This window comes from Sceloporus undulatus, chromosome 3 (genome assembly GCF_019175285.1).
Source record: "Sceloporus undulatus isolate JIND9_A2432 ecotype Alabama chromosome 3, SceUnd_v1.1, whole genome shotgun sequence".
Classification (NCBI taxonomy): Eukaryota; Metazoa; Chordata; class Lepidosauria; order Squamata; family Phrynosomatidae; genus Sceloporus; species Sceloporus undulatus.
The window spans coordinates 14883971-14909208 of record NC_056524.1 but is presented as its reverse complement, the minus strand read 5'-3'; the positions used below and the strand labels follow the sequence as shown (position 1 = coordinate 14909208).

Here is a 25238-nt window from a genome sequence, read left to right as displayed (position 1 = left end):
TTATTTTTTATTTCATTAATTTTTATTATTGCTTGTTTTTATTTTTTATTTCATTAATTTTTATTATTGCTTGTTTTTATTTTTTATTTCATTAATTTTTATTATTGCTTGTTTTTATTTTTTATTTCATTAATTTTTATTATTGCTTGTTTTTATTTTTTATTTCATTAATTTTTATTATTGCTTGTTTTTATTTTTTATTTCATTAATTTTTATTATTGCTTGTTTTTGTTTTATTTCATTAATTTTTATTATTGCTTGTTTTTGTTTTATTTTATTAATTTTATTATTGCTTGTTTTTGTTTTATTTTATTAATTTTTATTATTGCTTGTTTTTTATTTTATTACATTAATTTTTATTATCAAATATATACACCCCTGCCTTGTTTTTTATTTATTTTTCATTATTTTTTATTATTAAATATATGCAAGTGCATTTTTTGTGTATTTATGGTGCTTTGAATGCTAACAAGTCTGCCTTTCTTGGCCAATTATAGTGATGATGATGATGATGATGATGATGATGATATTGATATCAACAAGCCTCTGAGGCACGGCCAATGTAACTTGCTGTGATTTTATAAACTCATGCGCAGTAAAGAAAAACTACAGTCCCTTGACCAAGTACACACTTCTGAGATGTACAGTTGAACCCGAGGACAAGTCCATTTCTGCCATCTGTCTAAGAATAATGCCAAAATGTCCTCCATTTTGATCATGCCTAAAAACATGCATTTATATTAACATTTTTTTTAAAAAACCTCAATTTTTGCGCGTCCTCCATTTTTATAAAAATGTGTCCCACATTTGAAAATGTTGCCCTACATTTGTCCCGGTTTGGAGGTCCTCACTTATGGCAACCCTAGCCACACCCATACTCTGCCCTGAGGCCATTCTGTACAGCCTCCTAGTCTACTTCCAAAGATACATATAGTGTACTGTTGCCCCTCCTAACTCACGGATCTGAGATCTGCAACCCTCAATATGGTGGCGATAACTTTTAAGCATTTCTTTGGCAAAGTGCATCTGAACAGTGCACAAAAGAAATGGTGTGACGCCGGCATCGGGATCGAGTTGTGGCGGCCAGCGTGTGGTCACCACACCCTCACTCCACCCCGATGCCAGTGTTTCTTGCTGGTCTGTTTAGCCCTTATGTCTATGAAAGCTCAGGCTTCCACCTTCTTTCTTTAGTTAGTATCAGAGGGGCTACAAGATCTCTCTACTACTCTACATATTCATTCTACAGACTAATACAGCCACAACAGGATTCCTGCCACAGAATGCACACAGACGCATTAAGTAAATCTTTAAGTGTGCCTTCATAGTTGATATTGCTTGGGTTTTTTAAATTGCATTCTGAGTTAGTTCTACAGTGAGCTTCTTTGAGACCCATTGCTGGGGGAAAGGAAGCATACAAATCCAGTAAATCACAATTATAACAAAACTAGGGGTTTCAATTGTTCCTGGAAAGAGATAGTGCCTGGAGAAATGGCAAAACACAACATTGCTGACCCACAGCTGAAGAAGAATAAAAGCAACTACCTTCTTTTGCCCACCTCTTTTGTTCTCTGTGACCAACATTGCAAAAGCATTTCCAAACTACTCCTTTTGTATGTCAGTGCTAGCAAAAACAGAACACAATCACAATGCTTTGACAGACTGGTTACCCTTAGTGAATTGGACAGGTTATGTAACGTTCTGCCTGAGTACAGATCTTCCTGTTTATCTCAATGCTGCAAAAAGCTTCAGCTCAACAAAATGTACTGAATGAGGGTCATGATGTCTCACTGCTATAGCAGTGTGTAATGTGTGTTTGGAGGACGTAGGCAGCTGCTTCATACCAGGTCAAACTGTTTCCCTGTCTGCTAGTCCAATTACTTACCTGCATTCTGATTATAAGCAGGTCTCCAAATTCTCAAGCTGATCTTGGGTAGGTTCTTAAAAAAACAACACTACATGATTCTGTGGATTGTTATCATCAAAAAGTGGCTATAATTCTGTTAGTAAGGGACACATTGTGTAAGCAGGGCCCAAACAGTCACCACTACAGAGCAAATGTATTCTGTTGATAGCGTCAGACGTAGAGGAATGCAGACAGCATTTGACTTGTCTTTGCAAGTTGTGCATTGTGCATTATGAACGGTGGATGTATATTCTATATTTTGCACTGTGGTCGTACATCCTATACTTTGCATTGTGGTGGTGCCTCCTAAACTTTAGTTTGTATTATGGTTGTGCACTGGTGCATTGTGGATCTAGTCATTAATATGTGTTGCACAATGCTGCTATTCTGTATGGGAGGTTTTTTAGTACCCACATCTCCATATCTCCATGTGCAATTATTTATGCTATGCTAAAGTGATGTTGGATTGAGGCCATTAACTCATCCTTGCTTTGATCTCAAGCACATCTTTCCCCTCCAGTGATGTAGTGAGCAGTGATGACAGTCAAAACATTTGGAGGTTTTTTTGATGAGAAGGGTGATGGTATCATCTGCCACTCACACACCCCTTGGACTCCCTCTGTGTTGAGCTGCAATCCCCAAAGTAGCTGAGAAGGAAACTCATTTTCCCAAGCAACACTGTTTTGTTGTGAATGACCCCTGTTCTACTCCAAAGTATGTTAGGGGGCTTGGTTGTGAGTGAGGAAAGAGACATTAACTTTACAAAACACATGCTCCTTATTGACATGAAAACCACTAGAATTTGGGATTTTTTTAAAAAAAATTATTTTTTAAGAATTTGGGATTTTTATATAGACAATACAGCCACCTGTATTTTTGGATTCTTCTGGAGGCTATCACTACAGGGACCAGCATGATGAGGGCCTGCACTTCAAAATTTACCAGTGCCTCCATTGCTGTTGTTGTTTAGCTTCAAATCGTTTCTGACTATGGTGATCTATCCCAGGGTTTTTCTTGCCCAGATTTCTTCATAGAGGGTTTCCCATTGCCTTTCTCTGAGGCTGAGTGTGACCTGCCTAGGGTCACCCAGTGGTTTTCCTTGATAGAGTGGGGATGCGAACTCTGGTCTCCCAGTCCTAGTCCAACACTCAAATCACGACACCACACTGGTTCACTGTTTCTCTAACTTCTTCTAACATTAATTCAGATGGTAAAAGCCAACAGGAACAAAGCTGAAATAGGGAGGCTCAAGGCATTCCCACAGTACTATAAACTAAAATACCTCCTTTAAAACTGTGGCAGATGTGAGGATGCAGCTAGGACCCTCCAGGACTGCCAAAAAATGTCCACCACATACACACACCAAACCAAAAGTGGGCAAAACGTCACTTCTGGTTTTGAAAAACATCATATTTGGTGAGGTTAAATTATGCAAGAGTCCTGGCCCTAATTTTAAAGATGAATGAATGCTCCTATAAGTATCCAAGGGAGAGAATTGAGCCATGTCATGCTAGGAAAAGGACAGTCCAGGAGCATGTAGAGCTCAAAGTTTGCAAAAACAGCTTGGAGAGGGGCAGTTGTGCCACTGTGTCCACTTCTGCTTTAGAAAACCTAACGGACATGTGGATACACATCCTGAAAGACCATATGCTCAGGAAACACAGAACATTGGGAAGATGAAAACCTGGAGTAGAAAGATGTGTTTGGAAGTAAAGTAAAGCCGGTTTGAACCCCAGGGTTACCAGATGTCCTAACCAGAAAGGAGGACAACCTCTTCCTTCTGTTTGTGACTTTTATAATTGTCACTGGCTTCATTCCCACTTACAAATAAATAGGTCTGTGATCCAAATCGATGGAGCATGCTTCACACATTTGCCCTGATTGCATTTTTCCCTGTAAAATAACCCACTTGTGGTTCACATTCATGAATGAATCGATTCAAAATGGACTTGCTCCAGACGGTCAAATAGCAAATTTAAATCGATTCCTATCCACATCTGGTTCACACTTGCATGGAATCAATTTATCCAAAAAGACACAGAAAAAATCAGTGGCAAAAAGACACGGGTTAAATGGGTTTAGCGCATGGTCCCCCACTTCAAATCACTTCAGCGATTCAGTTCAAGGGAAGCAGGGTCATTTGAACCAGTTCAAACCGATTTGTGATCCGGTTTAAAAGGTAGTGGGAATCAGGCCAGTATGTTATTATATGATGCCTTAATTTTTTTTTTTTAACTTTGCTTGGTTTGTAGACTGTACATCATCTGGCAGGTTTTATGTCTATTTTATGTCCTGTTTGTAAAGTGCTGAGTAAAATTTTACAGTGCTATATAAATAAATGTTAATAATAATAGAAGGCACCACAAAATGTAGGACATTCCCAAAGAAAAGCTAAAAGAACTCATATAAACATGAATTCACGCTTCTTAATCATGCTCAAAATAGAGAACATTTTGACATTCCTCCTAGACAGAAGGTTGAAATGTAGGACATGTCCTGGAAAAGGAGTACATTTGTTCACTCTGCTTGTACCCTGAAAAAGTTCATCCCTTTTAGGAGGGATAATATGTTGCAACATTTTCTTGCAGGTCCCATTTGTCACAAGCTAAACCCTATTTTCTCATGCTCAAAGAGAATGCAACTCCCTTTGTATCCAGAGAAGACACCAAAAGAAGAAAGGCCTGATAGCAAAGTATGATCTGGCTCTTGGCACTCCCTTCTTCTCCTTGTACAAGTTTTTATATATGTATATATAGAAATGCTATTTGTTGTTATTGTTGCATGCCTTCGAGTCATTTCTGGTTTATAGAGACCCTAAGGCAAACCTATCATGAGGTTTTCTTGGCAAGATTAGTTCAGAGGGGATTTGCTATTACAGGAGAGTAAAGAAGAAAGACGTGAATAAGGCTGAAGACCTAAGATGGCTTTCTACAAAATGAGTTGTTCCTGCAACAGAATATTACTGTCTAAACAGCTCTTGTTTTGGGGTGCCATTTCCAACATACTCAGGGTGACCAGGTGTCCTCCTTTTCCAGGACATGTCCTGCATTCCAATCTTCTGTTCAGGAGGAATTCCAAAATGTCCTCCATTTTGAGCATGACTAAATGGCATGAATTTAGATGTATATTAGATTTTTAAACTTTTCTTTGATAATGGCCTGCATTTTTCTTTAATGCCTGTCCTGATTTGGCAGGGATAGTATCAGTTCATCTCTCCTGGCCCCACTTTTTCAGCTGTTTTTAACATTTCCCAGGCTGACTCTCTTCTTCTCCTTCCCTTTTTGTCCTCAGCTTGCTTCCGTTGCTGCAACTGAATTCAAAGTGCAAAAGCAGTTTGCATTCAGTGGAGAAAAGAGAGAACAGAATCTTGTTCTTCCCAGCAGGATCAGGCAAGAGTAAACTACTACAAACTCTCCTAACCGCTTCTGAACAAATCTTGTCAAGAAAACCCAATGATAGGGTCACTCTTGGGTTGGCATAAGTTGGAAATTACTTGAAGGCACACAACAACAACAACAGTCTCTCCTTGCTTTTGAGTTTTACTGTCTTGACCCCACTCTGGCTGCATCCACACTTCAGAAATAATCCAGTTTGACACCACTTTAACTGCCATGGCTCAATGATATGAAATTCTTATATATACTGTGTAGATAGATAGATATTAAACAAAGAAAATTAAATTAAGACAAAGACATAAACGACTTCACATTAAAAAACTATATAAACAAATCATTTCCATATTTCACATAAAAGAACAACCTGCCACCAAAACATACTTCCTTCCTCTTTATTTCTTCTGTCCTTACCATAAATATATCCATTCTTTGGATTTAGTTAGTATTTTCAAACTAGACACCATATTTATACAATGTAGTTTAATTTGTAAATTTAAACCCCAACTCTACTGTTCTTTTAAATTTATCTTATTCCAAACCAAGAATGAAAGCTGATCCTTATTCCCTATGATATGGAATTCTGGGGCTTGGAGTTTGGTGAGACATTTAGCCCTTCTTTCTGGAATTTATCACACAATGGAGATTGGGAGATTATCCCATCTATATTCCAGAAAAATCACGTAATTACGTGAAACAATTTCACATAATGTCGCACAAAATCCGCCATTAAAGTGGTCACATAAAACATTAATGTCCATCTTTTTACTTTCAGGATTTCAGTGACAATGCATTTTGCTTTATTTGTGCATTTGCATGTGATAATCATTTGTGCAATTACTCACCATTTTTGCTTTATTTGCAGGATGCTTTAAATGCCCTTTAATCTCTCCTCTGTCGGGGTGCTCTGCCACCACACCAAACTACAAATCCCAGGATTCCACAGCAATGTGCCATGGCAGTCAAATTGGATTATTTCTGCAGTTCAGATGGAGCCTAAGATGTTGCTTGGCCATACATGGCCCATTTTTCCTGTGTGAAATGTTGGAGGTCATGAATTTTGTGGCCACTGAACATGTCCAGTCCTCACTGAGTTACTTAGATCGAGGGATTTTTCCCAATTTCTGAGTTGGAGACCTTGAGTTTTATGAAAGTGCTAGGTTTTGTGTAAGAAGGCTGCCATCTTAGTTACATTTTTTGCTCCATGGATAACACCATTTCCTTCAGGACCTTCCCTGAGCCAAGGCTCACCAAGGCTGCATCCAGGGTGACCAGCCATCCTCTTTTTCTAGAACACATTCTCCATTTCCACCTCCTGTCCAGGAGGAATTCCAAAATTCAATTTTGAGCACGCCGAGGAAGCATGCATTTACACTGATCTGAGTGTTTCCCCCTTTACCTTGATCAGGTCCTACATTTTTGCATGACTGCCCTACATTTCTGTGGGGGGGGGCTTCCCTCCTTTTGCGGTTGGGACCTCTGGCCACCCTGGCTGCATCTGCATTGTTGAATTAGTGCAGTTTGACACTGTTTTAACAGCCAGGGCTCCATGCTATGAAGTGCTGGGGTTTGTATTTTTGTGAGCCATTGAACTTTAACTTTCCCTATCAGAGAGTTCTGGTGCCACAACAAACTACAGATCCTAGAGTTCCATAGCATGAAGCCATGGCAGATGCAACCCAAGAGACAACGAAGATCCAGAAATCCAGTTTTCCCTTATTAGCCCACACCTTTTTGCAGGCTGAACTTTTAGGCAAGAAGCTCCTTCTAGTCCCTACCCTAACCTCAAGCTTTAGTTCTCATTTTTTTGTGGGACCCCAACACCCAGCACCCCCCACTCAGCAACTGAGAGTTGTAGTCCCCCCAGATCAGTTCTCCTCCCCCACCCTTCAACCCTGCAAAAATCCTAAATGACTGTATCTGTCATTTGCAGTCCCAGTAGAAACTGTCCCTTGTACTCACCCACCAAGATGCCCAGCAAGAAAAGGGCCAGGAGAACAACAAAGCCCAGCTTGCTGCAAAGAACCACCTTGCTCCTAGCCATGGCTCCTCTCCCCAGCAAGGGAAGGCTTGCTCAGGACTCAAGGGGAGGAGGACAACCCTATTCCACCCTTCTCTCCTCCTTTCTCTCCTTCCTCCTTCCCTCCCTCTGCATATCTTTCTGGGCTGGAAGGAGTTGAAGCGAGGGAACTGGTGGAGGGCATGGATGGGCACAGGACGTTTCCTCCTGCCCACTGCACCCCCCCCCCGGGGAATCATCATGCCAACATCCACCCAGCCCAGTGCTGCCTCTAAAGGACAGAGGCCAGCCAGGAAGTCCTGCAATGCCAGCCTGAAGATTAAGGCAGAAATGACTGCAAGTTTTTGTCTGGTTTGGTTGCCATTCAGTGGCTTCAGTCCTCATTTGGGCATCCAGGGACTCTGGAAGCCAATGGGGAAGGGGTTGGCATAAGCATTCACTCCCCAAATTTCTTGATATATGCCAGGGTTCACTGTAAAATAAATTAAAATAACACACACAAACACACACACAAGATCTCCTGTGACACATTGCTATCTCTCCATTCCCCATCCCAAAAGAGGAGAATGGGGGGGGGGGGGTCAAGAGGGGAAAGGATTTAGGCTGCTGTCACACTGCACAAATGAAGCAGGTTAACACTACTTTAACTTCCATGGCTGAATGCTATGGACTTCTGGGATTTGTAGCAGAGCTGATAGACAACAAACGCTAAATATCTCACAAAACTGCAAATCCCAGAATCCCATGACATTGAGCCATGGAAGTTAAAGTGTTGCCAAACTGCTTTATTTCTGCAGTGTGGCAGCAGCCTGAATCTTTTCTCAGCTCAGTATTGTCACCACATTTGAAGCCATTAAAAGAAAACCTGAGAAATTTGAACAGCTCTTCTGAGTCATATGGCCTTCAGACACATATTAATCTGTCCAAGTGAGAACAAGAGTAAAAGCAGTTAAGAATCCCTACAAAGTACGCATTTGTTTTTGATTTCCCTTCTGGCACCCCTATCCCAGAAAATACTGCCAAGAAAATACAGAAAAAAAACCCAAACAATACATCATAAACATACATTCTTCAATTTACCCTACTCCATGACAAACCATGTAGGTGAGTCCCATCTGCTGCTATTATTTAAAACTTTCCCTGCCATGGAAAATATGTATTTGCTGTGGCTTGCTACTGTTTCTGTTTTGTGTTGGTTGAACCAGTAATTTTGTCATGGGAATGCAGCTTGGTTTTATGTTGCCAAAGTTACATATGGATGTGGGTGGGTGTGCATTTCTTTTTGTCAAGAAGGAATGTAGACAGATGGTTGAATGGAAAGAGGGATGTGGCTGCAAGGACTGTCATGACAAGCATCCTCACTTAAATATTTACTACTGCTTATACAGTGAACCCTCCACATCTGCTGCGGTTAGGGGCACACAATGAGCACCCCTATGAAAGTGGGGGGGGGAAAACGCAAATAAAAAAACACTTGTTTTTTTTAACTGAGAGAACACCTCTCTAGGAATTTCTAGGACCTTCAGGGCAACTCCGTGGTTAACATTGGCCAGAAGTTGACCATAGGATTGCACTGGAGGGTCTACAAATGCCTAGGTAAGTGTTCTCTCTAGGAATCTCTAGGATCTTCAGTGTGAGTTTTGGCAGAAGCTGACCATAGAGTCATGCTGGAGGACCTACAGGTTCCTAGAAAGAACATATTAATCAAATCTGTGAATAATCAAATCCGCAAAAAAGCTGCAAATGTGGAGGGATGACTGTAAATATGCAAACAAGAGTTTAAATGTACACTCATATAAATATATGGACAGAAGACATGCCTGGTTTGGTAGGCAGGGAAGTCCTGATTAATCCTGGAGGCCATGTTTTGAATGCATGCTCAGCCATGGAACCCCACTGGGTGCCTTTGGACAAGTTACGCTCTCTCAGCCTCAGAGGAAGGCAGAGACAACCCCCCTGCTCCTGAACAAATATTGCCATAAAAACCTGTGATAGGTTTTCCTTAAGGTTGCCATAAGTGGAAAAATGACTTGAGGACACCCAACAACAACCAGAAAATGGATGGCTTCTCTCAGGAGGGCTTTAGCTTAGTATTCACTTATGGCAAGGAGGATCCTTGGGGGCCCTTCCAGCCCTATGATTTTAAGACATCAAGATTCTGCCTGGAGTCCACACCCATACCCAACATCAGGGCAAAAATCTTTCTCTTAAAGACAAAGATCTTGAAGTTCCCTTCGGAAACGGGTCTTTTGTAAGACTAAAGGGTCTCAATTGACCATTGAAAATGAAAGCATACCAACATGTTTTGTATCATAGCATATGCAGTTCACAACTATATATCTTCTGTGAGGACTGTGATTAAGATCAACAAGAACAAGACAGTTAGGGAGCATGATTATATCATTGTCCTATTAATTGGTGCTTCAATATTGTAAGCCCTGGTTCTGCTACATCACTAAATGTTACAAAGAGTACCAGATGCTTTCTCATCCAAAGGAAGCCCAATTGTCATTAGCTCTGCTCTTGAATCTTCTTGTGTGTGTCTGTGTGCCTCCAAGTTGCCTGTTGAGTCTTAGAGAGATCCCATGAATTTCAAAGGGTTTTCTTAGGCAAGGAATAAAGAGGTGGTTCATTTACTCTAATGTTCTTCGTGTTGATGATGGAAGCAACATTTGTTTCAGTAATTTGCCTATTCCTTTAAAGCCAAGATTGGTTTGAGATTGAAAACCATCATTGTCAAAGGTTAGGTACTGAGTTCACATTTTAACATGTATAGGTTGTTTAGTTCCTCCAACCTTCGTGTGTTCAGCCACACTTGGTGACATCTTGTGAAAATTAATCAAAATACAATTTCAGCACCCCTCATCCAAAGTATGTGAAGCAGATGGTATTCCACCAACACAAATATAGCTGTGAAAGCAGCACCTATTAGAATAGCATCAGTAGTCGTGTTATATAACCTGGTAGGTGGTTTGATGAGATGTTTCAAAGAGAGAGTTGAACAATGCCAGGGCATGGATTTCATGCAGCTTCCACAGTGAATCATTGTTGCTATGACCAATTTCCACAATGCCATTCTGAGGAGCCATCTCTTGTGTTAAAAAACAGGAGTTGGTCCATAGCCAGGAATGAGAAGACAACATCAATTGCTTCGACAGACCAATTTGACAATTGCTTAAACAGATATTCATTCAGTCCTTAATCAGGTGTCATCCGGTTGTTTTGGACTTTAGCTCCCATTCTCCATGACTATTGTCCTACAGGCTGGGGATGATGAAAGTTATAATCAAAGATATACAAAATCAGAGTTAGCTATGCTGACCATAAGGCAAATTCCAAAGTCTGCTATTATGCTGATACTTTTATGAGGCCAATGAAAAAGGCAGAAATAGCTTCTGTGCAAACTTTCAAATTCAAAAGTTTCTTTATGATTAAAAGATAAAAACCATAAGCAAAGGAGAATGTGACACTGTTAGTCACTTTCCCTTTCACACTTTTCTTTTTCAAAAAATCTGCCCATAACACTTACACACACCAGTCACACAATAGCAAACTCTGTGAAAGACCCTATATCAAAACAAATGCATAAAAACAAAGCTTCTCCATGTGAGCCTCCTCTTTAGGTATGCAAGGGGATCTTGTAGACAAGATTTTGTAAAACGAGGGGGAAATAAGACAGCAGAATGGATTGTACTACAGTTGGTCCTCCCAGTTTGTGGCTTTGACTTTAGTGGATTTGATTATTTGCAGATTTGATTAATATTTTCTAAGAATCTTGTCCTTAAGGTAACATTCTTCAAATCTTATTCTGCTTTGAGAAGCAGATTTTTCAAATGTTATACTTCTCCAGTAACTCCTTTGTCTTCTTTTTCTTGTCTGATTGACAGTCACTTTAACTTTGAAAGCATCTGATCTATAAAACTGCTACCAGGAAGAATAATGTAGGCTAATCTATTCTGTTAACTTGTTCATTCTGCATGTTCTTTTAATATGGATCCTAAAACATGAGGGTTTGGTTACATAATAAAATACATCATTAAAAGGCAACATTCAGAAAACAATTAGCTTTAGATTTAAATTTCATGTAGGACACATCCATTACAATTAATGGGTAACAACACAGGTTTTGAACTCAGAAAACTGAACACCAGAGAAATCCAGTCTCTTCACACCAAGATGGTTTTCACTGCTTCCCCTGTCTGCAGATCAACTTCGATTTTTGAGGGCATCGCAGCAATTTCTTGACGGACAGTGGAAGGAGTTTCACAGAGTCAAATACTGACATAGTCAAATACCTTGTTTCTACCTCTTCAAAGATGTAATCCAATGGATGCATTAGCAAGTATGTGCTGATGGATCTCATTTCTTCAGAAGCCACAACGAAAACGGAATTGCAGCAGAAGGGACCTATCCTAGTGAGATGGAGAGCCTATTGATGGGATTTGCCCATCAATGCAAAGTTCACTACAGTAGAGAATGGAATGCAAGGCAGCAGCAAAATGGACACAATGTATGGTAAGTACCAGCCACAGTCACTTTTATCCTCTTGAAATTCTGCTCTTTAGCCTTGTGTGATAAAGTCCATCGTCTGCAGATCCCCAGCCTCAAAACCATGTACAGTTTCAGGCAATGAAAGTAAGTACAATTCCAGGCAATAGCATCTTTGAATTTCTAATCATTCACATTGATTCTTTCAGAGTCCCAGCTGCAGCTGCCACAGTGAAGGCTGCAATGGAGATCTGCCTCTTGACATCTTCCCAGGCCTTGCGCTTGTCTGTCTTATTGTCAATATCAAACAAGGCATCATAGATTCCAGGGAAAGATACTCCAGCATACTTGTTGTGGTTGTTTGGGGCAAAGATTATGTGTCTGAAAAAAGAGAAGCAAGCAACAGCACATGGCCATCAGAGAAACATCACTGACACTGACAGATCTTCTGGTAATATTGGTGCTATTGCAGATGGTGAGGTCCAGTTGTCCAGATTTTTTAAAGCAGGTGTGGGCAAATGTTTAGGGCAGAGGAGTCAATTCCCTCTTCTGGGCCACAGTCCCCCTTCAAAGCCAAATGCCTCCATTTACATCTGCACTCCCTCTCAAAATGCCGACAGGAAGTTATGCTGTGTCACTTCTTGTAATTTTGAGAGGGACTGCAGAATAAATAGCTATTTTGGGAGTAGTATGGGTTCTGGGGTGCTTGTGGGATGCAGTGGGAATCTTTCTTCATAAACTGGATCCAACTCAGTTTTAAAGCAAATGAGGGGTGCTGTAGGAAGCCCAAGAAATTTGATGATGGGAGGGCAGAAACTTGACTCAAACACAAAGACTTCCTTACCTATAAAATGGCCTGCCAGGTAATCCAAGAGGATCAATAAATGCTCTTTCCAAAAACATCAGCTGGTCATTCCGCGCTCTCACTTCAATTGGGCTGAAAATTTGATACAAGGACAAAAATGATTGAAAGGGTTGCCCTCAAACACCTTTCATAAACCAAATGAAATCATGTAGCCTCAGGGGACATAGATCTTTGAGTTACTCCTGGGAAGGTTCGGGATGTGCTCCTGGATAAACAGAGTCCATAGATGGAATGGCTTTCTTTAGCATATATTTATTAATGGACCTCAGCATGAAGACAGTGCAGGCAGAATTTGTCTGAATGCCCAGGGACCTAGGAGACTTACTTATTGACGTCCAGAATTTGTAGTCTCTGGTGAAAGTTGCTGGCAGCTTCTGAAAAATTATTCACTGCCTCAAAAAGGGAATCTGGAACAAGAATGAGACAGAATGCTTACAGCTCAATTTGATGAACCTTATCCTAATTGTTTGTTGTGTCTATGGGGACAGAATGTGGATGCAATTGTTAAACAGTTGTGCCTGCAGTTTGTTCTGCCATCTCCCAGAGGAGAGAGGGGATTTGACAAGCTGTAGTCCCCAAAAACAAGATTCTCAGACTCTGACTATTATCTAGGACTTTATCACACGTGAGGAATTTCTCTTAATTTCGAATGAAAAGAAAGTGGGGCCAGAACACATTCACGTGAATTTGCTAGTTCAGCGAATTTACGTGAATGTGAATTGCATTCGAACTGGCTTCCCATTGCTCGAAAATAGCATGCCATTGTATGAATTTGCATGTGGTAGTCTATCACCCAATAACGTGAAACCCCATGATTGCACTCGGAATGACTTCCCATTGCCCGAATTTGCATGTAGCGGGTTATCACGCAATAACATTAAACCCCATGATTGCATTCAGATTGCCATTGGATTATACTTCCAATTTCCCTTGTCTGCTAAACTTCCTTGTCCACTATCTTGGTTGCCAAAGTTGTTATGCAGGGCTTGTGCAACCATTAGGCAGAGCAAGCAGCTACTGAGAGCAGTGGTGTACCTAGTATATTAGACACCCAGTGCATATCATTAGTTTCCAGGCACAGTACAAGGTGTTGGTTATAACCTTTAAAGCCCTACATGGCTTGGGTCCAACCTATTTGAGGGATCGCCTGCTTCCATATAATCCGCCTTGCACCCTCAGGTCCTCTGGGAGGAATCTATTGCAGCCTTTAAAAACCAGACTAACTGCTACCTCCCAGAGGGCCTTCTCTGCAATTGCTCCCAAACTATGGAATGGTCTGCCAGACGAGATCCGTCAAATTGTCAGCTTAGACATCTTTAAAAAAGCTGCCAAGACGGATCTCTTCTGGCAGGCCTTTCCTGAATAAAAGTGCCCGGCCACAGAATGACTGCCCCCCACATCATGGATTAGCCCATCACTCTGTCCTTGTATTTTGTGTGTGTGTGTGTTTTTAATAGATATTTTAATTGTCCATGTTTAATCCTGTTTTAAGGGGAGGATTTGGGAAATAATTTTGTAAATGTGGATTTTAATATGTTGTGAGCTGCTTTGATTGTCTTGTAACAGAAAAGCGGGATATAAATAAAAGTTTTTTTATTATTTATTTTATTATTATTATTATTAATACCCTTTCTCCTCTCTTCAACAGCCTTTTTCAGATCTGGCAGAGCTGCAGGTTGGGTGGGAGAGGGAGGCGACTCCCTTTCCCACCTGGCCAGTAGAGCTGCCAGACCACCTACGACTGCTACTGGGGATGAGTTGCTCCTGCCACCTGAAAACTTTTCTGGGTCTGGTGGAGCTGCTGGGCAAGCCAGAGAAAGAGAAGACTTGCTTTCCTGCCTGGCCAGCAGAGCCACCAGATCCAGAAGGCAGCCCCTCCCAACACTGTACCAAGTGACAGCCCCCTCTGAAGTGTCATTCAGTGTGGTCAGTGCACGCATGCACACACACACACACACACCCTGTGACACCCTGACTGAGAGCCTTCACATCCACAAATTTGCATCTTCCCCTTTCAATAAACTCATCTATGTTGGTGGCCAGCCACGCTTCTTGTGTAAATGTGTTCCACAGTACAGTGGTACCCCGGGTTACGAAAATAATTCGTTCCGCCGCCGCGTTCGTAACCCGAAATCCTTCGTAAGCCGAAAAAGCCATAGGCGCTAATGGGGAAAAGCCGCGATTTCGTGCGAAATAGCGCCGAAAAGCACCAAAAAATTTTTCGTAACCCAAAATAACCTTCGTAACCCGGAACAGTTTTTTCCTATTGATTTTTTTCGTAACCCGGAAATTTCGTAAGGCGGTGCTTTCGTATCCCGGGGTACCACTGTACTTCTTTTACTTTCATTTACTCTCCCACCATTCAATTTCATGGGATGATCCCAGGATGTTTCCTAAATTATAAGAGCAGTAGTCAAAAGATGCAACAGCAGGCCATGTTTAAGATTCACCCACTAAGCCACTCTTAAAGTTACTATTAGAGTTAGGGACTCCTGATAGAGTTATCAACCTTTGCATGCCCATTCACGATAATTGCTAGTTCATGACTGTTTGATTTATCACACCCATTCTCTTCCTACATTGCTTTAATTTACAGCCATTTTATCTTCTCTTTGTCTCTACCCTATTAGACTGTTAGATGATTATGAGTTAGTATTGTAGGCAAAGTAACTCTTACATGTTTTACAAAGAAGCCTAAGCTAGTTTCTTTCTCTGTGTAGGTGGGCTTGGAACTGGTTGTCAATTTGATTACTCCTCACAACAGATTCAGTACTATTTCTCAACATTTCCCTATTTCTCAAAGCAGACCTTTCACAGATAAACCTGAAAAGACTGAGTGATCCATTTTTTAAGGGGGAGGTAATGCCTCATCCCTGTTCAGATATGTAAAATTTCTAGACATTTTCATCCTCATCCTCTGTCTTAGCTGGCAGCTTTTTAGCAACATCACCATTGGGAGAATGGTGTAACACATATTTGTCAGGTTGCAGCAGCTTATCTGTAGTAATAAAAATGCAATAAAGGTTATGATGACAAAGAGTGAGATTCTGTTGTAGTTGATCCTACAGTAGCCATGCATGCCAGCCTAGAATAGGCAAGGTAAACAGCAGTTCTATCAAGAATCTCATATTGAACATGTGTGAACAGCTAAACAGAAAGTAAAGGGGAAAGCAGATAACCCTGTCTTACCAGCTCTCCCCAGCATGTTAAAAATACAGATCTATGAGTTTGACCACCAAAATGGAAATCATAAGAAAAAGGGATGCTGAAAAGCACACCCCTGTGTACATTTTGGACGAAGTCTCTAAGTAATCCCTAAAAAGTTCCAAATGTTTTGTTTACTTATGCAAGGCTTACCTAACTTGGTTGTTTCATTTCACATGCCTATCTTGTTAGTCTTGAAAAATAGAGTTTGCTGAAACATGGTGAATAGCTTTTCATTTTTGTTTTTGTTTTTCGGTGAAATAACCTGTCCTTATTCCTTGCATGCTATTTCTGTCTCCACTATCAAATTTAAAGAAGAAGCACCCAGCAGCACATCTATTTTGTCACTTGGAATATATGTGTACATGTAAGAAAATGTGTTGCCACAGTTTGCACTTTGGAGAACAACCACTTGATGATTAGTACCTACCCAAGGATACCTCATATGTCTTCAGCGCTACCTGGTGTTTCAGGGTTATGTTGTAAATGACTCTTGCATAGTTGCTCAGTGCTTTGGCATAGTCACGACAATCAAAGGGAATGATGACCGAGTCAGCCAGCTCAAACAGCAGCCCTCCTCGCACTTGGGCCACAGCCAGGTGATTCTTAAAAGTGGGGTCATAAAACTGTTCCACAATGTCATAGGTCTCATAAACACTATGATAAACTGGGTAGCTACTGTATTTGTCCACTTTCTGTAAACAAAGAAATGGAACTATATAATCTGCATTTTTTCAACGAGTGCATCAATTGTTTTTACAATAGACAACAGGAGTGTTTCAGAATGGGCAAAGCTGTCAGGTTATACCAGGGGTGTAGCTACTGGGAGGTGGGCACCATGAGAGTACTGACCTCCAAATAGAATTGTGCCCCCCCCCCATGTAAAGCATTTCAGTAGCTTCAGACTTCAATTGAACTTGAATAATGTAATATATTCAAAATAAGTGGAGCTTAGGCAATAAAGATACATTTCAATTCTGGATGGGAAAGAAGTTAACAATTTGTTTTTATAGAAGAAGCTACTGTGAATGATAGAATTATATATATATTATGCAAACATATAAAGAATAGAGTATATATTCTTTTTCTATGTTGTTTTATGCTGTTCATTTTAAGGGGTGTGTGTGTGTGTGTGTGAAGTACATTTCAGACATCAGAAGAAAAGGATCAAGCAAGGTTATTAAGGGCATGTGAAATAGAAGAGTTCTAGATATGAATGATTTTCAGTATCTCATTCTCTGCAATGCTAAAAATTTGGGGACTGATGGAAATTTTAATTAGAGGGGCAGAATTATTATGCTAAGGACAGCCCAACCCCATACAGTGTTGCCAGGTTTTCCAAATAACAATAGGGGATAGTAAAAATTAATGAGATATGCAGAATTAATAATTAGGAAGAGGCTATTACAGGTTAAGCCTCTCTTATCCTGAATTTCAAAACACTCAAAAAAATTTTCATGGGTGGCTGAGATAGTGACACTTTTGCTCTCTGATGGTTCAATGGACACAAACTTTGTTTATGTACAAAATTCTTGAAAATATTGTATAAAATTACTTTTAAGCTATGTGCATAAAGGTGTATATGAAACATAAATGAATTTTGTGTTTAGACTTGGGTCCTATCTCCAAGGTATGTCATTATGTATGTATATACAAATGCAGGTATTCTAAAATAAAAAATGCAAAATGCAAAACACTTTTGCTCCCAAGCATTTTGGCTAAGGGATACTCAAGCTGTAACAAGCTTGCATTCGACCTAAATACCGAATGAAAGTATTGGTTTTAGTTAACATATCTATGTGTTAAGACTTATTATTTAATTATCATTGATTTAATAAGTATGCTCTGACTTGGACTAACAACTGGATTTAGGCCAATGTGTCCTGGAGGATGACAATAATTAGGTGGTCTATCATTGCTGCCCTCCAAGCATCTGCTGCCTGAAGCAGTTGCCTCACTCTGTCTAATAGCAGGGCTTGCTCCTGCTTCATTTTATTTCACCGTTCACTCTCTAGGCATTTTCTTAAGCTAGTATGTAAAAATAAATCATAGTGGGAAGTATTTCAATTTTTTTAACACCCATTTCCCCAGATGGCACATTTAATGGATACCAGTAACACCGCTCAGTAATGGCCTTACCAGGTTTTTTGTGTAACGGGCTCTGCCAGAAGCGACACCCAACCTCTGGAAAAAGACTTCAAAATCATTGCCGGAACCCAGCTTGTTGATTCTTTTGACATTTGAAGGGAGGCCAGAGAGAAGATTGCATAACTATTACCATAAAATGATTCTTTCAAACCAAAGTGCTATACAAATTGATGTTCATTTATAAACACTATGGAATCTAGGATAGCTCTTCATTCTCTTCTTTCTCATGACAAGAACAAAACATGTCTGTGTTTGGATGTCTGTGCCAGTATGTCTCTGTATATGTATTCTTGCATGCATCTATGTAAGGATACTTATCATGGTGACACCATCATTCGTGGAAGCAGGAGGAAAAACCCTGGGAGTTTTCCAAGCCAGTTGTAGATTTGGAACAGGAGCAGAGCTTGGAAAAATTATTTCTTTGGACCAATTCCCAGAATCATCCAGCCAGAATGGGCATTATAGTCCAGTGTTTTTCTAAACACTGATTTTACTCATTAAAAACACAACCTCAGACAGGAGCTGATGGAGTTGCACCACAACATCTAAAAGAAGATACTTGTAGCAACTGCATGCAATACAAAATTTAGCTTTCTGCATTTCATATATGTCTGCTGAGCCAAAGGATGAGGCCTAAACCATATTCCTAGTCCCTATCTATCTATCTATCTATCTATCTATCTATCTATCTACTGTTTATTTTGCCTTTCTCCAGTTCACAAAAATCATAGAATCATACAATTATAGAGTTGGAAGAGACCTTAAGGGCCATCCAATCCAACTCTCTGCCATGCAGGAATACACAATCAAAGCACAGCCGACAGATGGACATCCAGCCTCTTTTTTAATAGCTCCAAAGAAGAATCAACTAAAATGTAACAATAAAATGATAAACACAATTTAAAAGCATCACATTAAAATAGGTATTAAACAGTATAAAATCACACAAACCACACAAAAGTTAAAAATGGAACACCCTCCCCCCCTCCCCCATCCATGAGAAAGTTCCCTACATGCAACTACACATAAAAGCCTGCTTGAATAAAAAGGGCTTTGCCTGCTGGCAAAAGAAGTCTATGGATGGGGTCAGCTTGCCTCTCATGGAAGGGAATTTCAGAGGGTGCAAACAGCTGCTGAGAAGGCTTAGTGGATCTAGAACAGAACAACTGAACTTGGTAAATAATGCAAATGTTTCACTGATTCATTGGCTCTCCTAGTTGGAACCAGCAATTAGATTTAAGCAAGGTAATTTTCACAGACAAGGGTGCAACTTTGCCTTCCATCATGTAGCAACAATGGAGCATATCTTTTCCACATAACAGTGGGATTAAGGTGGTGAAGAGCAGGGCTCTGTCCTCTGATATAACATTCTGCTTTAGAATCAGCTCTTCAGGCCAAGATCCAAAGGCAGTTCTACTTCTGTCCTCAGTATAATACATGCCAACAATACTGGGGAATGCTTCCATGGCCAATCAATGACTGGGACATGGCAACGGGGGCAGGAAGTGAGGAGGGGTCTCCTAGAGAACATCCAGCTGCATTTGTAAAGTAAGGAGGAAGGAAGAGACATCATCTTCCAGATCTCCAGTGAGTACTCTGCATGTACTCTACTGTATCAGTGTCCTTTCTCCTGGCTGCAACATTGCAACTGGTGACTAGGTGGGTGTCTACTCCTTCTTCTAAATACTAATTTAATATGAAAGTATGACCACCAATGCTATTATGCTAAGGTTGCAGGTAGGATGGGATCTCTCTCTCTCTCTCTGCAGCAAACACTGGATATCTCTTTTTGCAATGTTCTAAAAAGAACATATGCAAGCATAACCCCTGGTTCTGACTGCATATGTCAGCTATATGATTCCAGCCCATGTCTACTTTTTGTCTATTGCAGCTATAGGAGGAAACTCCACTTCTCTCTGCAAAAAAAATCTGTTGCTGATTTTCCCTCCCTCTCAACTTGATAATTACCTGGGGACACCTTCATGTTCTGTGGATGGGTTTTTTTCATACCAACTTTCATAAAGAGACTTGCCTTCAAATCCTTCATCAGGGCTTGGTATCTGTTAAAACATAATACATTTTGCATTCATGAAAAAGAAATGAATAGATGATATTTTGCCACCTTATCCAATATTTCCAACAGCAAGGGAGGGAAGTAGACTACATGCTTTCCCTTCAGAGAGTCACAGGTTCAATCCTCTGCTTCTCCAGATAGGCTAAGAAAGAATCCTGCCCAAAAATCTGGAAAGCTGCTGCCAGTCAATTTCAACAATATTGAGGGAGATGATATTAGATAGCTTCCAGTCAGAGACATAGCCAAGGGGGGGGGTTCTTGGGGTCCGGACCCCCCCTTTCCATTAGAAAAATGTATGGCACATGCTGCTGCGCCACCGCACCCAAGCCCCAATATAATGGTGGCACTTAGTCTAGACCCCCCCCTTCCCTAAAATCCTGGCTACGTCCCTATTTGAGTGTTTCCTCTGGCTAGCACTATTGGAATCATGTTTGGAACTGGTGGAGAACAGACATGGGGTTACCTTGGCATGCCTCCTAAAACCCACCACCTTGCAAGAAGGTTTAAGATCGTGCAGCACTCTCCCTTCCTTACTTTCTGAACTCCTTATACTAGTGCAAAGACTTTCAAATGACTTGCCTTCAGAGATTCTTTTCCCACAAGGATATGTCTGCATGTGTGTGTTAAATAATGATAAATATAGCACACATTCCACATACATGGGGTTTACATTCAAAGAGTCTGTGTGCATACTTAAAACTGTGGATAAAAGGAGCCCTGCTATTTTCAATGGGAAGAATTACTTCTGGCCCAAGAATACCATAAAATTCATAGAAAACACTTCTCTGGGCATTTCTAGGTTCTCTAGTGTGATTCTATGGTATGATTAGACTGGAGGTTGACAACAGAATCACAAGGGAGGACCTAGAAATGCCTAGAGATAATACATTTTTTCAGATGTGGATAAGTGAAACCATGGATACCAAATCCATGGATATGGAGGTTGCACTGTAAGTGTCATGCTAAGTATCCTGCACAAGACATTCTTCCCTCTTTCTTCTTCAGTACACATCTAAAACATAAGCCCTTTTGTACAAGTGAAAAAAATGTAGCTGTTTTGGCTCTGGCTCTTATATGTCAATTTCTGATCACTAGGAAGTTGTCAGTGGTCCTCTAGTAATTGTTCTGATTTACTAGACCACTGACATCAGAAACAGATCTAGTATATTGCTGGACTACAACAGTCTCTGCTAAGGGGCTGGCTTTAACTGAATTTACATTCCCATAAAAGTATGGGTTTCTTACTCCTCGTTGGTTGTCCAACTACCTTCTAATTGGGAGACACATTTCTCTGAAACTATCCTCTCTTCTAGGAAGCCTGTGTATGGTCTGAAACCTGAAACCGTACTCAAGTAAACAGCAGTCATATACACATTAGGTCAACTGTATAGAATGTATTTCAGATTCTCTATGTGCAGTTGTGTCTCCCCTTCTTCTGTTCCATTTCCCCACAAAATTTCCAAATTTATATTTGGAAATTTGACTGTGTTATTTTAAGAGGACATTCCTCGCTAGCCCTTTCCCAGATGAAGAATTGACTGCATGTGTCAACATGCAACAGGTGTTTTAAAAAAGTTTTTCATAAGGTTTTTGTTAAATTCTGGGTCACTAGGGTTTGAGAAAAAAAATCCAGAATATCTTTCCTCTAGATATTTCCCAGAGCTACCAAAATCATTAAATACTTCCACATCTGGGATGGAAAGAACTTGATTTTTAAAAAATTGAATGTGTGAGAAAGAGAAACTATTTCCCCATCCCTAATAAAGAAAGACTTTTTGTAGAAAAGGATGTATTACTGTTAAATGAGTAACATGTATGCAGCTCAAGACTAAATTAGATTTGCTGAAGGAGTAATTAAGTTTCCTCTATTACACACTATAATTCCTAAAATCATATTATCTTTGTGCTTCAAAGTATGGTGTTATTTATGTATCTAAGAGGGAGGTGGCTGACTTTAATTATTGTTTCCCAGCAGATCTTTATCTCTAAGATGAGTTCTGAGGTGTACTGAAAAGCAGTCAGGTTTATGATTTAGTCATTTATGTATCTGTTTTTAATTTTCTCTACCATTATAGAACTGCCTTTATTAAAAAAAAAATAGCCTATAACTGAATGGCAGGGATCATGTTTTGCATTCTTAAGTCTAAAGCCAATTCTTTTCCTAAGTGGAGTAGCCCCAATGAATAAATTGGAATCTTTTCATTCAATGCTTGTTGGATTGTAATTATGTTGGCCAGGATCCTGTATGGAAGCTATGTCTTTGTAAGTGGACTTGCATGAGTGTAAATTAGAACTTTATGATATGAGGCTAGAAAAGTGGCACTTTAACAGGATAAAGGCATATTTATCCAGTACTTATCAGTGACAAAAATTCAACTTGATTGACTCAAGAACAAGTCAGACTCAAGTCACTTCAGTGACTCAACTTGAACTCAGCTCAGCAATAAATGATGCACTGACTCAATTCAACTCACGACTTGTATATTTTTAGCGACCAACTTGCTGGCATGATTCATTTCAAACAGCAGGCAAGAGGCACCCCAGAGCATGGGTTCCATTTCTTGGAGAGGAACAGCAAATGCATTAGGCAATGTATTTGAGGTAATTTTAGAAAGCTTCTCTGATGTGCAGCAGGAACAGGTTGCACTGCAGACTTTAATCCCCATCTCAAGCCCATTGCCTAACACATTTGCTGTTCCCCTCCAAGACATGTGCCCCACCTTCTTTTTTTTCTGTTAAAAGTTAGCTCTCAGACTTGAGACTACACTTGAGTCATCACTTGAAAGTATCTTGCAAGGACTTGAGACTTGGCATAAAAGACTTGAATACATCACCGGTACTTATCACATGATATCATCTCCATCCTGGTGCTTTGCATTCCATTCATTTCTGTAGTATACCTTTTCATTGATGGAGAAAACCCATTCATAGGCTCTTGATTTTCACTGCTATTCCATTACTGCCCTTTTGTAATAGGTCCCTTCTGCTACAGTTCCATTTCTCAAGCAATCACGTGGTGTGAGCAGATGTGATTCTGCTCCCCCTTCCCCTCACAGCGATCATGTTGCCAACAGCTTCTCTTAGCTGGCCGCTGTATGCATATTCACACAGTAGATAGCTTCAGGAAGGAGTTGTCAGTCACGATCAATTGTCCTCCCACTTCTTGCCAAAGCATGGGGCTGCTGTGCATGCAGCAGCCCCATGCTTTGGGAGAGGGGCAGAGCTTTGGGAGAGGGGCAGAGCAACAACCACAGTGGCCAACACCTTCCTGAAGACAGTTGCTTTGTGCACAATCACACAGCAGCCAGCTTCAGGAAGTAGTTGGAAGCTGCGATCATTTGTCCCTCTCCCCCATCCTTCCTCCTGGAAGGCAGTGTTTGGCAGTGTCGAAAACAGATCAAATAACCAAAGCACTATCATGGCGCAAATGTGTTAAGAAATTATGCCAAACTGGTATGCTGTAATTGTGATGGGACAGCAGGCTGGTGTGATAAAGTCCTTAGAATTGGGAAGTTTCATAATGCCTATATCCAGTAGATAGCTGCTGTTTTATTACTATGTAGCAGAGCTAGCAAAGTGCCACTGTGCAGTGGAACTGATGCACATTGGACACTAATGTACATTGATTCTTATATGCATTGGACACTCTTGCCATTGCCTTGGTGTGCCTCTTCACAATTCACTAAGTGGGTCTCTTAGTGTGCCTGTTACTTAGCTAAATATATGTAAAATTGTTGTTGTGTGCCTTCAAGTCATTCTCTGACTTATGGCGATCCTAACACAAACCTATCATGGGGTTTTCTGGGATTGAGAGTGTGTGACTTGCCCAAGGTCACCCAGTGGGTTTCGTGGCTGAGTGGGGAATCGAATCCTGATCTCCAGAGTCATAATCCAACACCCACTCCATTACACCATGGTGGCTCTTATATATGTAAAGTTACATTGAGTCAAAGGTGATATAGGATTCTGGCAAATGTGAAGTCGAAGGCTTTCATGGGTTTTTCGGGCCATGATTCTGGCAAATGTTAATTACACTGATTCAGTGGGACTGTTCTACTGGGGAGTAAAAATTTGATTTAGGACATAAATGTTGTGAAAGGACAAGGAATTGGGGGCCTGGGTTCAAATCCCCATCTGTGAAGCTCACTAGGTGACCTTGGGCCTGTCATTGTCTCTGGCTCACAGGGTTGTTTTGAAGATAAAAATGGGGAGGACAATCGTATAGGGTGTGTTTTGCTCCTTGAAGGAAAGCAGAATACAAAGATAACAGAAGACATAAGATAATCCTATATGTTTTTTCACAGGGTGATTTGTTTCTTTACCTCCTTGGTCAGATTGTACACCAGGCTATACATCAGTGGAGTACAGTCTACTCGAAGGGTATAGTTGCCTGAAAGAAAAGAAAGAATTGCATCTTGACTCTTTTTTTAAATCTCAAACAATGTAAATCTGCTGTTGTTTTCACTTGATGTTTGCTGCTTCTTTGCACAGGTGTCCATGTGTGCACACAGAAGTTTGATCTGGGTGTAAGCTCAATGAGCTCTTGAGAAGCCCTGAACTTTAAATTACTGTGACTGTAAGAACAGACTACTAAAATGGTCAGAAAGTTTGGACAAGCCTGGCAGATTCCATTAAGTGTTAGCTGTCCTTCTCAAGGGGCAGCAAATAACCACAGGGAATGCCTCTTCCTCCTCTCTCTTTTAAAAAATGTGATCATTCCAGCAGGCACAACCTGTTTGTGTTCACCTTAAAGGCTGGATGGAAAAGAGAGTAGAAGACATCAATGCTTTCAGGACAGATTACACTCTTGCCTTTCACCAGGGGATAGTTCCTTTCTTAATAAGTGTTAAAGTACAATAGATATATTGACCTGTGGATAAGTTGACTCAGGTTTATTGGGTCAATATTTTGACTAAAATTTCTAGACTTATTTATACATGAATTTATACAGTAACCATTAGCAAAATAAACCATCATTATATCAACTTATCTATCACATCATTCCTTTCTCGATCAAACACAGTGTATGTTTTACCTTCTATGGAAGAATCTGCATTGATATAGGCCACCGCACGCTCCTGTAGTATTTTGACATTTTCCTACAGCCAAGGAAATGTAAAAACAAATTTATGCCCATGCCCATT

At 40.4% G+C, this 25238-nt stretch overlaps 2 protein-coding genes across 3 annotated transcripts in view; both read right to left on the bottom strand.

Annotated features, from left to right (window-relative positions):
- LOC121925779 (N-acetylated-alpha-linked acidic dipeptidase 2-like) overlaps nt 1-7432 on the bottom strand; it is a 48101-nt gene extending 40669 nt beyond the window's left edge. Inside the window, exon 1 of one of the 2 annotated variants that reach the window (XM_042458337.1) lies at nt 7258-7432. In XM_042458337.1, coding sequence (XP_042314271.1) covers nt 7258-7339 — 82 coding nt within the window. In that variant the 5' untranslated portion in view covers nt 7340-7432. Of the gene's footprint in view, nt 1-6140; nt 6166-7257 lie in introns of those variants that run through there. The other variant, XM_042458338.1, reaches the window with a different exon arrangement.
- Nucleotides 7433-10264: 2832 nt separating this feature from the next.
- LOC121927293 (putative N-acetylated-alpha-linked acidic dipeptidase) overlaps nt 10265-25238 on the bottom strand; it is a 46169-nt gene continuing 31195 nt past the window's right edge. The window contains 8 exon segments of the mRNA XM_042461016.1: nt 10265-12184; nt 12648-12740; nt 12994-13075; nt 16303-16567; nt 18012-18102; nt 19989-20080; nt 24417-24484; nt 25130-25193. Coding sequence (XP_042316950.1) covers nt 11995-12184; nt 12648-12740; nt 12994-13075; nt 16303-16567; nt 18012-18102; nt 19989-20080; nt 24417-24484; nt 25130-25193 — 945 coding nt within the window. The 3' untranslated portion in view covers nt 10265-11994.